At 44.2% G+C, this 13,652-nt stretch overlaps 1 protein-coding gene across 4 annotated transcripts in view; it reads left to right on the top strand.

Annotated features, from left to right (window-relative positions):
- RGS12 (regulator of G protein signaling 12) overlaps positions 1–13,652 on the top strand; it is a 760,012-nt gene that overhangs the window by 620,860 nt on the left and 125,500 nt on the right. For all 4 annotated transcript variants that reach the window (XM_078678542.1, XM_078678544.1, XM_078678541.1 and 1 more), the window contains exon 13: positions 7,996–8,122. In XM_078678542.1, coding sequence (XP_078534668.1) covers positions 7,996–8,122 — 127 coding nt within the window. The remainder of the gene's footprint in view (positions 1–7,995; positions 8,123–13,652) is intronic.

Raw genomic sequence — 13,652 nt, 5'->3', positions numbered from 1 at the left:
TTAGGGGGTAGAGAGTTTGGATTGAGTTTCTTCATGTCTCTTTTCCAAACTTTGGGCATGGCGTATTGCACCGGGATGAGTTTTACTTTTTCCTTGATGAGAAATGTGATAATATGGTGGTCTGACCAGTCACAAGGTTGGATTGAGTCAAGTTGAGTGGTGCCTTCTTTGGAGATGACCAGGTCAAGGATAGAGCCTTTGTCATGTGTTGGAGTGTTGCAAATTTGCGTGAGGTCAGAAGCGATAAGGAAATTTTTGAGGCTATTAACTACTGCGTCACTGCTATCATTCCAGTGGAGATTGAAGTCACCAAGGTACATTTGTGTGTTTTGCCGTCCTGCGTTGATTGATATTGTGTCCATGAGTTGTTGGGAGAAGACGAGGTTGTCCCTCGGGGGTGGTACATGATGTGTAGTGAACATACAGGTTTGATGACATCAAGGCAGAAGTATTCACAGGAGGTATGAGAAGGGGCGGTGACTTTATTAATAGAGAGGTTGCTCTTGTAAATGCAGGCGATTCCGCCGCCAGTCTTGTTGGACCTGTCAAGTCTAGTGATGCAGTAGTTGGGGGGGACAAGGATATCCATGATAGGACTGGAGGATTCAGTTAACCATGTTTCAGTTAGTATGGCCACGTCAAGGTTCCTAGACAGGATGAGGTCAGCGACCTCCGTCGAGTGTTTTTGGGCCGATCTACAGTTGAGAAGTGTGCATTTGAGTCTGGGGGTGCAAGGGGAGGTGGAGGGGTCCATAGTGAGAGGGACTTTAGTGAGGTTGTCGGGAACAGAGCCTCTGTTGCTATGCGTGGGGTGCCTAATAGGGTTGGAGAGAATCGTAGGGATGGACATGTGCGTGGTGGCTAAGCTGTTTTGGGTTGCCGGGGCATATGTGCTGAGTAGGGTGTGTATATCGCGGTCCGAGAGAGTCTTGATTGCGCGCTGGGGGCGGTTGGCGGTATTGTGAGAGGGGATGGAGGTCCAATGTAAGGAGCGATTAGGATGTGACTTGATGGTGCGCTTAGGCCTGTTGGAGGTATTGGGAGAGGGAATAGAGGTCCAAAGTATGGGTTGCCTAGGATGTGGGGGGGAGTTGATAATTCGTTGAGACGTGGTGGAGAGGGGGGGATGCTCGGTGTGCGTGAGGAGTGACTCTTTGAGCGTGTGGAGATCTTCTTTCACTTGGAGGAGGGTGGTCATGATTGCGTCCAGCATGCCGTTGGGTATGGGGTTAGAGTTATTGGAAGGGTAATCAGTAACAGGAGGGGTGAGGCAAATGCGAGACGTGTGGAGACTGGTCGAAGCGGGGGGGCAAGTGTAGTATTGGGGAGTGAGAGTGGGGGGGAGATGTTGAGGGGGGAGTGGGGACCAGGAGTGGAGGGGGAGCTAAGGGTGGGGAGTAAACTGTTGAGGGACGAGTGGAGGCTAGGAGTGACGGGGTGCATGGGGTGGGGGGGGAGGTGTTGAGTGTTGGTCTGGAATGCGTTGAGTGCCGGGAATGGGGGGGGGGCGCTGTTGGGCGAGGAGTGAAGGCTAGGAGTGGCGGGAGTGCAGGGAGTGGGGGGGAGAGGTTGAGGGAGGGGTGTATGTCAGGAGTTGTTTGAGTGCAGAGAGTAGGGGGGGAGATGTTGAGGGAGGAGTGGGGGCCCGGGGGGGGGGGGGAGCAGGGAGTGGTGGGAGAGAGGGCACCGTTGGAGGGGAAGCTAGGTGCGGCGGGAGTGTAGGGGGTGGAGATATAGAGGGGAGATTTGGGATGGCATAGAGTCGGGTTGTGAGGGTCAGCGGCGGTGGGTCGTTCTGCGACGTTAGTTGGATGTGAGGAGTTCTGGTTCAGTTGGATTGGGGTATGTGTGGAGGGCCAACCATTGGGGAGGTGCTCTTTGAAAGTGGGGAACAGGTTGTCGAGTAGTTCCAGGTTTCTGTCTGTGGATTGAATTAGAACAATCCCGTTATTGTAAATAGTAATGGCTGTGCTGCCTGGGAAGAGTTTAGATGGTGCGATGGAGAGAGTTAGTCCATGAGCGGATTTCCTGGTGGTGGAGACGTTGAGTAGGGGAAGGAACGCTTTTTTCCATTGAGCTCTGCGTGCGGTGTGGAAGATGATATCAGTGTTCAGGGATCCATTTACCGGAGAGAAGTAGGTGTCGGCAAAGGGTGTTTCAGGGTGGGACCTCAGGAAGTTGTGTTTAAAGCGTTTAGCAGCTTTTTTTGTGAGTGCGGGTGGGTAGATTATTTTATACGTGTGCTTGCCGCAGTGATCCATGTTAGGATGGCGTCAAGGCGGGTGTGGGGGAGTGAACAGAGTAGATATACAAGAGCACAGGTAAATGCAGACAATAAATTACAAATAGATGCCGATAATATGTCACATGGGTCATACGGGATAAATGCAAACACTGTTACGTGGATCAAAGAGGCACTAGCGGAATAAGCAAAATATATGTGTTAGCAGCATACACAATTATATAATAATCAGATATGCATATAATACAGATGGACTAATGTAGCAAAAATACATACATATGCCCACAGCAAGTTAAGACTTCAAGTGAACTAATGAGCAGCCAGAAGTGTAAGAGGTAGCGATCGGTGCCCAGTAAATTAGGTGTAGGTAAATATATCCAAGACACAAGTAGAGGTATAATACTGCAATAAAGGCATACACTAAATGCCGATGATATGTTGCATGGGTCACCAGGGATAAATGCCAACACTATGTTCCATGGATCAAAAGAGGCACTAGTGGCAAATCAAAATATATGTGTTAGCACCATGATACAAGTAGAAGTATAATACTGCAATAAAGACATACACTAAATGCCAATAATCTGCTACACGGGTCAAAAAGGGATAAGTGCAAACACTATGTTACATGGATCCAAAGAAGCACTTAGTGAAAAATCAAAATATATGTGTTAGCAACATACACATTTCACACAAATTCTATTGCTCAGCAAACTGTTCAAGATGGCTGCCAAAATAGTGAATAAGGCAGCAGTGTTAGTCCTTTGTCTGTTGTTCTCTGTAGTCAGAGAGATCAGTTTCCCTTTCTACTGAGGGCGAGTTAGTTCTATTTCTATGTACATGCTTCCTAGTTGCTGCTTGGTGGGGAAGAAAGAGACTTATCTCAGTTCAGGTGACCCTTGATCTAGTTGGAATGCATCCTCACGGTCAACTCGGGGCGGTGGTGGTGGTGCAGGAGGGGATTTATTTCTACAGTTTTATGGCCCCAGCCATTTTGAACAAAGGAAATGTGTATCGGCGAACGAGGTAGATAAATACCTTCTTGTAGATCTCTATGTTGTTACCAGCAAGTGTTGCAAAGTGGTGCACACAAGGAACACAGCTACAGCGCGCAGCGCCCACTGGCAGGATTACGTGCGTGCAGCCCCTTCCGACTTCGATAGGCGTTGTTTTAATACGCCCTATTAATACGCAGTTAGTCAATATTCAGATTTTCTCATTCATTGAAAGCAATGTTTCTCTGCATTACACCCAATACTGCTTTTGTAAATGCTTCAGTCCAGAGGCTGCCCTTGTTGAGGTGGCAGAATTATTCAAATCTGGATTCAGGTAAAAAAGCAGTCGTCATTTTGTTGGACCTCTCGGCCGCGTTTGACACAGTCTCTCATGAGATCCTGTCGGAGCAACTGAGGGCTGCCAGCATTACTAACATGGGCAATAACTAGCTTAAATCTTTTATATCTGATAGGGAGCAAGCAGGACATCTTCCCCCGTTTACGTCAGACTGTAAAAAAATGAGCTGCGGAGTACCACAAGGTTCATCTTTGAGCCCTACATTATTCAACATCTTCCTAGCACCATTAGGCAAGTTAGTGGAGAACTAGGGCTTCAATCTTGTCTCCTATGCTGATGACACCCAGCTGATGCTATCCTTTCGGCAGATGGATAGCTCAGTGGTGAAAAATGCCCATAGTTGTCTGACTGCCGAAGGGAACCAGATGAAACATAGCTACTTAAAGTTGAATACAGACACATGCAAAATCTTGTTTTTTGAAGCAACTGGCTCTCGTACGTCCACATTGCTGTGGCCGGGTGGCATGGGTCCTCCTCCAATTCCAAAAGGTGAAATGAGGAACCTGGGGGTAAAATTTGACAACCAACTATCATTTCAACCACAGGTGAGAGTCTTTACAGCTGCTTGTTTTACTCTTTTAAAAATCTTATAGAAGACCTTGTTATTTCTACCTGACCACACACAAAAGATGGTGGTTCATGCAATGATCACGGCGAAGCTGGATAATGCAAACACATTGTACCTTGGATTACAAGCTGGGCTCCTTAATTAAATTACAATTGGCTCAAAACTCTGCTGTGCAACTAATTCTGAACTGTCCCAGAAGACAATGCACCAGGCAAAACCTGATGTCTCTTGACTGGCTCCCCATCGAACAGAGGTTAATGTTTAAAGCCTGCTCTATTACTCATAAGGGTTTGAATAAATCTGGGCCAATCTATTTACAAAGAAGATTCAAGAAATATGATCTCAGTAGGAGTTTACGCTCTTCCAACCAGGTACTGGTATGCATTCCCAAGATACATAAGGAGAGTCTGGGTGGATGGTTTGACGCCTATTTTGCCAGTAAAAGCTGGAACCTGCTTCATAAAGCTCTGAGGGATCTAGATATGGAAAAGGCTTTTGAGGCATGTTTAAAAACATACCTTTTCAAGGAATATTAAGCCACTGGACCCCTTTGCAGGCATATCCAGCGTTTGAACGCTTCTTTGGAGGCAGCTGTGCTCTTTACACATGCCATTAATTTATTTGTCAGTCACAACCCCCCATAAAAATGGGTTATTCACATTTGGCCAAAAGAAAACATTAAAACTTAGTGGCAAATATATTTAGCAGCCTGTAAAATAGATAATAGTTTCCTTTCAGGAATCCTGAAAATACAGCACCAGGTATATGTTACACCCATTAAACACCCACCATCCCCTTCCCCAATTTAAATTAAAATCGATCTGACAATTATTCCAAAAAAGAATCCGTAAAACAATATGCCCTTGATGTGTAAGAACTGTGTACCACCCATAACCCCCAATGTAAAAAATAGCTATACCCAATTTCCATAAAGGAAACATTAGACCATAGTGACAAATGCATTCATTAGTCCTTTAAAGCCCCTAACCCCCCTCCATTCCCCCCCCCCCCATGTGTAAAGTAGCTAATTATTATTTCCTTGCAGGGCTCATGTAAATACAGCACATGTACTTGTAATGACCATTTAGCACCCATCATCCCCATGTAGAAAATCGCTATGACCGTTATCTCTAGAGGAATAAATAAAACACTTTGCCTGGGATATGCAACGGCCATTTACCAGCCATAATACCATATGAAGAAAATAGTTATTTGTGTTTTCCCAACAGAAAACATCAGAACATAGTGGCACTTTTAATGAACGGCCCTTTAAAGCCTATAGCCAGGTGTATATAATGAAAAGTATTTGTGAAAAATTGACTTTAATATGTCATGTAAGTATACAAAAACACATTTTCCTTCATACAGTGGTAAATCAGAGCCATTACTTAATTGTGTAACTTTGCCGGTGGTTAATACAGTGTGTGCTTTTCAGTAATTTGTAAGAAAACAATACAACATCTTGTGGGGTAAACTATAACGAACGCTGAAAATCAAATGAAAGTTCACTAGCCTACCGTCCCCAATGATCCTTTTAGTACGTCCCTTCAGTGCAACATATTAAAAAGTAACCCATTGTGTGACCGGCGATTGTGTAGTTGAACAAAAAAGAATACAAGGCATTCTTATGTGAGTTATCTTGTAAAGTTAGCTGTAAATGCAGAACTCAGTTAGTGTATGTTCTTATAAACAAGGCAAAAAGTGTCTTCATAGCTGTACCGGATTCAGTGCAAATTTTACAGCACCTGATACAATTGCTTACGGGAATGTGCTTTGGGGGATATATGGTAGGCTATTGTATACAGAAATATTGTTAACCATGCGTGTTTGCCCTACATATAATTTACAAAAACAAACATACCATGGAGTGTAGATTTTTGTTATTAACTTCAGTAGTGTGATATGTTTGTAGAGGATATTTAGAATGCTGTTTGTCAGATGATATTCTGGTTTCACACCTCCTGCGGTAAACTGGTGAACTGTAGCATTTTGCATGTTGATGCAGTGATAAAAAAGATATTGTAGTAGGCCAGGATGCACACCGTTGCAGTGCTTGGTATCTGCTGCACTTGTAGCAGTAGCAACATAATTTGTCCAATTACTGGGAAAAAGTGAAAGGATCTTCATGACACACTGTAGTTATTACTTGCGTCTGAGCAGCAAAGCTCAGCCTTTTGTTGGGAAAGATCTAATGAACAGTAGGTTCAGGGCCCAGTACACATAGAAAGAAAGAAAGGATCCAGAGCATTTTTCTGCAATTGAGTATAAGAATTTTAGATCCTCTCACAAATTGCAATGTGGAGTGACTTCATACTAGAATGTTCGTAGCATTCCCTTGCCTGAATATCTGCAGCCTAGTATAGGTCGGAATTCTGAATGAGACTGATAAGTCACAGAAAGTGTGCATTGAACAGTTCAGGTAATAATGAGAAACCTCTAAGTGGATTCGATACTTTTCAAGTTTCTTTTCTTACATAAAGAATTGCAATGCCACCTTTAGTATACAGTAAGACAGCAAGCAAGAAATCAACACTAGTTCTTGACACTCCCAACTGTAGATACCTCAGAAATGTGAGGTGATCAATTGTATTGAAACTGCTGATGAATCCATATGGTTAATTAAGCTGGCATCTGCCATGTGTTGAATTTCATCCACAAGAGCAGCAAGAACGGATTCCTGCTGCTTTTCATTCAGAAACCAGCTTTGCGTGGGTTTAGCTGTGTATGTTGATCCAAAATCTGCTGTAGTAGCTTTTTCTCCATGGTCTGACTCAATTTCATGGGCTACAATGAATTGGAGATTAGGTTAAAATGTTGCTGCCTTACTGTTTTGTACTGAAACATTTATATGGCGCTTACTACTCTGTAGGGCACTGAAGTGCTTGCCTACATGAGTAAAAGGTTTGTGGTTGAAACTGGGTTCTCTTTGTTTTGACTCTGTCTGGGTTATGTTTCTATGTTGAGTAGTGAGCACCATGGTGCAGTTATCATGTTACGGAATGCAGCACTTAGCGATGTGATGGATGAAGAAGTGTGATAGAGAGGCACACAACTTATGGTTTTCAGTAAGGTGATAGCTTTGAGCATGTCTGCAGGTCCCTTCATGGATTTTTTTAATGATCATGGTATATTTGGCTGGTTACTTGCCCATTCTGAGATATTTTCTTTAAAGTTCCTGTAAAGGTCGTGAGAAGCCATAGGTTGGAGAGATAAATGGTTGAACGATCTACTGGGATCGTCTGTTAATATCATCCCTTCTTTGATTGTCACTGTGAGATGTCAAGAAGCAGTCCTAGTATGTAGCATGTTGGGACCTGTAGTGATGAGCTAAATTTAAGTACTCGATTGGCTAGCAGCATATAGTATTGTGCCACTAGGAAGGAGAGTTAAGTGCATTAATGAATGTAGAAATGTTAAGGAGACCAACTGGAATATACAGTTTATGAAAATATAGGGGCAAGATTATTTATATTATTATACACAAACCTTCTTTGTTGGTCGTGGGATCTCCACCTCAAAAATGTCTTTAAAATTCAGTAGGTGTTTAGTCCTTCATTAGTTATTATTAGGATACTGAGGTGATTACTACAATAAAAGTGTCGGTACTCCTAAAGGTAGATTTTACCAAGGTCCAAAATGCAAAAGAATGCAAAAGATAGTATAAATCTTTGTGGCGTGACTAAGAGTAATCGTTTGCACCTGTAACGATCAGTGTTTAACAAAATGAACAGTGGGCACACTGAGAAACTCTGTACAGTGCAGCAAAAAACGCAATTATTTAATTCTGAAACATGAGTTAAAATAACTGATACAGTTTATCAATATTTTGCAGCCTAGATCTAATTCCAATTAATCGTTCCGTTGGATTAAAGGCCAAACCTACTAAACCAGTGACTGAAGTTCTACGGCCTGTGGTAGCAAAATATGGACTCAATCTTAATGAACTTGTTGTAAGACTGGTATGTACTTTTTTTGTTAGTATAATAAAAATACTAGCATGTGTTAATTTTGTTTGACTGAGAGGACTTGAACTGGAAGAGTTTTATTAGGCACCTTTAACTAAAGCAAACATGAGCAATTAGGTTTAACAAGTTAATATGTACCATGCATTTTTTTAGTACAAAATATAAAAGTAATTTGTGTTGTACTGACTGAAATTCTACACAACCTAAGTTTCCATGCCTCTAATGTAGTGTATAGTTGTATCTTTCGATGGAGGGCAGGGTGATGCACATTTTGTAGAGATTACATTTTAGCAGTACGATTTGTATCGTAGTAAAGTACTTAAAGTACGATTTGACAAACCTTTTGCTAAAGGATATGCAGATCAACACCTCCTGCAACTACACAAAAGGTAGGGTAGGGTCTATTGTCCTAATTCCTTTCACCTTAAGCCTCTTAGATAATCAATGATCCAACATTTCATTTCATAATGAGGTCAGTAGCATCCAAACCATCCAGATTCCTTTTGTATTTGAAGCTGTAGTGCCCATTTTTGCAGCTTTCCTAGAAACATGGCTCTTGAATATGCTTCTGTCTGGATTCATGTATTTTGAGGAATATACATTACATTCTGATTATTGTTCACAGAAAATCGAATGTGAAAATCGCTGGACTGTGGACTAAGAGGATGGTGAAATGCCTAGCTTACCATTTGAATACTTACCTGTATCTAGGAGTAGAGGATTATAAGTTTATGGCTGCTTGGTCAGAACTTAGTTCCGACCTTTCTTTTGATCACAACATGATTGATATACTGGGTATGTTATTTATGATGGAGAAATCAATGATATTGTTCTTAAATGGAAGAATTGTCCAATAGATTAAAAGGGGGTAGGACCTACTATATAATCATTTTACAAGTGGGAAGACATACTAGACCTATCTGGTTGCATTTTTTGACTTGGTGAGCAACTAAACACCATGTTAATCTTTTTGTACCCACAATCTGATGGATACTTCAAACTGCCGATTCCTCGCCTTTAGAATGTCCCAGGTGTGCCAGACAAGTTTTCAAAGTTTTTTATATCATAGCCCTTGCATGCCAGTAGCTGGTGTGTGCCGCTCTGTCTCAACTCGCTCCTTCCCGGAAGTGGCGACTGAAACTGCATATAGACGCCCCACAGCATACCGACACCTGTTCCCTTCTTTTCAGTGCCTTTGCATACGTATCCAGAGCTAGCCCCTACTTTATTTCTAATGTTTTGATCTGCTCTTTTTTATAAATGTCTTACCAGTATGCAAGGGAACATGTCCCCTCCTAGAGTTCAAACCTTGCATGGGCTGCTAGCAAAAAAAGTCTGATAGTCTCCACCATGTGTGTTTCTTGTATTTGGTGTCAGGAAACAACTCCCAAGCGTGCAAATGGTGTGCCTTCATGCACCTTAAGGTGATCTGGACACTTGAAGCCAAACTCTACATTGCTGAGCTCAGTCAGAAGTCGTGTTAAAGCCTCTCATGCTCAAAGAATGAGACACGGGCCTGGTCTTGGAGCTTGTCCCGCGACAAATGGTTGTTGAGGTCCAAGTCTTTGGGTACGTCAAAATCAAAGAGAAAAACACAAGAAATCCTAGCAGGCCTCACCACTTCCCACCTAAGAAATTGCAAGGATGTCAAGGTGCTTCATGGTCTTCACTCCCTGTCCTTAACCAAGGATCTGTTTCTGCCGATGATTCCGATACATCCAAATTTTCAGGTCCATTGGCAATGCCACCAAATATTGAGGTGTTTAAGGAGGCCTTGTTCTTCATCTTCAGCATCCTGCTTGATTACCTTTGTTGCACTTTAGGCCCCATGCATCTTCAGAGTTCTCCAATTGTGATACTTCCAGAGAGTCTGCCGTCTGTGCCTCCCAAACCTGCTTTGGGTTCAGTTTCGGAGCTGCCTTCTTGGCTAGCACAATGATCCACACTGGTTCTTGCCGCGTCAAGTTTGGCCCTTACAGAGGCACCAGTGCTCTTAACACTTCTTCAGATTGCACTTTGACAAGATACAACCATGTTTTGGGATTGCTGGTGATGGTGAGGATGAGTTCTTCCCACAGTAGGACGACAAATTCTATATGTGGACCTGCAAGAGGCCGACCAGTCAGGTGGACACTTCTCTTGGCATGCGGCTGGGCTCTCTCTCTGGTCCTTCAATGGGAGAGTCCGCCTCATTTGCCACGATACTTAAGCGAACAGCAGATTTCCTAAATGTACAGTTGCCTTTAAAAGAAAATAAAGACAGACATAACTTAGAGGTGCTACAAACAAAAAGCCTCCTCTGAACCACTACCGCCGTTCAATGAAGCCCTGACCAACACTCTGGTCAAACTTTGCTCTTGTTCACCTGTAATTAGACAGGTGGAACATTGTCACAAACCAGCTCTGGGGTAACACTGTTTTCTAACATAGCATCCCACCATGAGAGCCTGGTAGCGCATACCTCCACTAACAGGGTTAGCCCTAATTATTTTCCCATTACAGGGAATTGAAAAGAATGGAGGCATTTGGGAAAAGGATGTTTCTTTTGACAATTCCCGCCCTGAGATTAGTCAATGGCAGCTGTTTGCTGGGTAAACACGGTCATGCATTACATTACAGGACATGATCTCAGGAATCTTTGCAGCTGTCCCAGAGGACATCTGGACTAGTTTGGTGCAGACCATTCAAGATGGCCAGGATCCAACCAAATAACTCATAAGATCAGGCTGGACACTACTGACTGCCTAGGCAAAGCAGTAGAATCTATTATGGTACTCGCATGCCACGCAATGGTGAGATCCATGGGCTACTTGGGTGACTAAGAGTCGCTCATGGATATGCCATTGGATGAGTCTCGATCCCTCAGTAAAAAGGCTGATTTTATAGAGAGTAGAGCCACCACCTGCACTCACTGCCTTTTCACAGCAGTGAGGCAGTAGCCCCAGCAACTTGTCCCCTTCTGAGGCCTAAGCATTTTGCATACAGGCAACGTCAAGGCCCATGACCCCAACATCAACCACCCCAGTCCTTTTAGGGATGGGGTAGGTGATCCAGCTGACAACACCAGGTCCACAGGGACAAATGACCACCCAGTCCCCTGTTCCTCTAGTATCAGCCTGCAAGCAGCAGCCACTTTACTTTGCAATTAACGGCATATGACCACCCTGCGGGAGACAGGATCAAGTATTATCTCGATACATGGCCGGCAATAACATCCAACAGATGGGTCCTGCAAATAGTATAACGGGGCTTTGCTCTGCCATTCCTTTCCGTATAGCTGCATCTTCTATCCTCATAAGAGTAGCTTTCGGAGGACTATTTGTCCATTTTGCTGCTGAAAATTCAGGCTCTTTTTAGACGAAAGAGCCACAGAGCGAGTCTTGGCGTCGGAGATCAGAACCGGGTGTTACTTATGCCATTTCCTTGTGCATAAGAGGATGGAGGTCTCCGTCCAATTCTAGAGCTTTAATCCCTCAACTTCTTTCAGCGAAAGGACGAATTCAAGATGGCTAGTGTCTGTCTGTCATGATCCAGGGGGCTGGATGGGGGATGTTGACCTGCAGGATGTCTATTTCCATATCCCTGTCCTGCAGGCCCAAAAGCACTACCTGCAGTTTCTAGGTGTGCCACAAACATTTTCAGTTTGCCATGCTCCCTTTCAGCTTCACTAGTGCCCCTCGGGTGCCCATCTTCGGAGGTCAGTGGTACCGTTCTTCCTCATTCTCAATGACGAGCAGTTGAAGGCAGGCTCATCAGTCAGTTGTAGACCACCTCCAGGTGACGAACCTACCTACATCTCTGGCCTTTGTAATCAACCTGCTGTAGTCACACCAGCATCCTTTGCAGAGGCTCCTTTTTATCAGAGCAATCTTGAATTTGGTGCACTTTCGTTGTTCTAGAGGCCTGGATCAATGAGTGTAGGAAATTCACCTAGGATCCTGATGTTTTAGCCTCCGTCCTGGGTCTCAGTGAGGAGGGCTCCTGCTCGTCATCCATGCCAGATGGTACATGCAGGCTTTGCAGTGCAATCTGAAGTCTCAGTGGACCCAGGGCCAGGGGAACTTATCTTATTCCATCCAATAACGCAGACTTCAGAGGCATCTGCTCAACCGCAACAGCGGCAGACCCTCACCCTACTCCACCCACAGTTGACGGTGGTGACATACATATCAATACTGGATTGGGAATGCCAACTGGAAGAGATGGAGAGCAGAAAATTCTGGTCTGCGACAGAGATTGCCTCCACATGAACTTACTGGGTTTGCATGCCATTCGCTGGTTGGTGAAAACCTCCTTTCCGTCCATCAAGGGGAAGCTAGTCATAGTCCTCACAGACAACACCACCTCCAGGTAGTATTGCAACAAGCAGGGTGTAGTGTGGCCGTATGCCAGAATGATCTTCTCCTCTGGAACTTGCTGGATCACCCGGGCATCTCCCAGGGTATATAAACTCACCCAGAGACCCCTAGCTGATCAGTAAACCCTGAGGTGGCGCAGGATGTCTTCCAGCAATAGGGAGAGACCTGGCTTGATCGCTTGACCACCTCCAATAACGTGCAGTGTTAACTTAAATTCATTGCATTTACCAAGAAGGCCCTCTCTCAGAGGAACATTCTGGAGCTCCTGACCCCTGTATGCCTTCCCGCAATGCAATTTCTTCACCAAGTTCTGAAGAAGATCAGGCACGATAGTGCCGAATCTTCCTTCTGGCTCCAGATTGTGCCCAGAGAGAGTGGTACCTGGACCTTCTGAACATCTTTCCTCTAATCAGGCTGCCGCTTTGTAGGGTAGGGGATCTTATGTTGCAGCAGCAAAACAGCCTTGCATTTGTGCCTACTCTATCTACACCTTCATGCGCGGAGATTGAGTGGTGGCAGTTGACTGCTTTCTATCTACTTCCTGAAGTAGTGGATGTGATCTTGGTGGGCAGGCATCCTCCTACTAAATCTGTTTGGTAAGGACACTGGGACACATTGGTGGCTTGGTGTAGCTCCCATAACATGGACTAGTTACAAACAAAACTGTTGGAAGTGTTACTTTTTGTTCTGTGGCCCAGAAGGGATTTTTGGTGGACACTTTTAAAGGTTCTATGTCTGCCCCTTCAGACTTTTTGTGTTTACCTGACCAACCATTCTAGTTAAAATCACCTGTTGTGATATGTTTTCTCAAAGTTTTGATCCATTTCTTTCTCGCAAAACCCTTCATGATGCCACGGTTGACCTCAATTTGGCCCATACCTTTCTTAAGAGCATCTCTTTTGCACTCTTGCATAGGTGTCTTTCTCATTGTGATAGCCCCAGCTCATTGTGTGTGTAAGCTTCAAGACGTGTCTGTCCAGCCTCCCAACACCACCCTAGATTCAGACAAACTGGTGTTGCTGAGGAGTAGAGCGATCTTTCTACCGAACGTTGTGACTGCTTTTCATGTTGGAGAGTCAATCACTTTTCCGATGTTCTTTGCCCCCACCTCACCTCTCGAAAGAGCAAGAGAAACTTCATTGCTTGGACCTCAAAAGAGTGCTCAG

This window comes from Lissotriton helveticus, chromosome 2_2 (genome assembly GCF_964261635.1).
Source record: "Lissotriton helveticus chromosome 2_2, aLisHel1.1, whole genome shotgun sequence".
Classification (NCBI taxonomy): domain Eukaryota; kingdom Metazoa; phylum Chordata; class Amphibia; order Caudata; family Salamandridae; genus Lissotriton; species Lissotriton helveticus.
The sequence above is the reverse complement of the archived record's forward strand: the minus strand, read 5'-3'. Positions and strand labels throughout refer to the sequence as shown.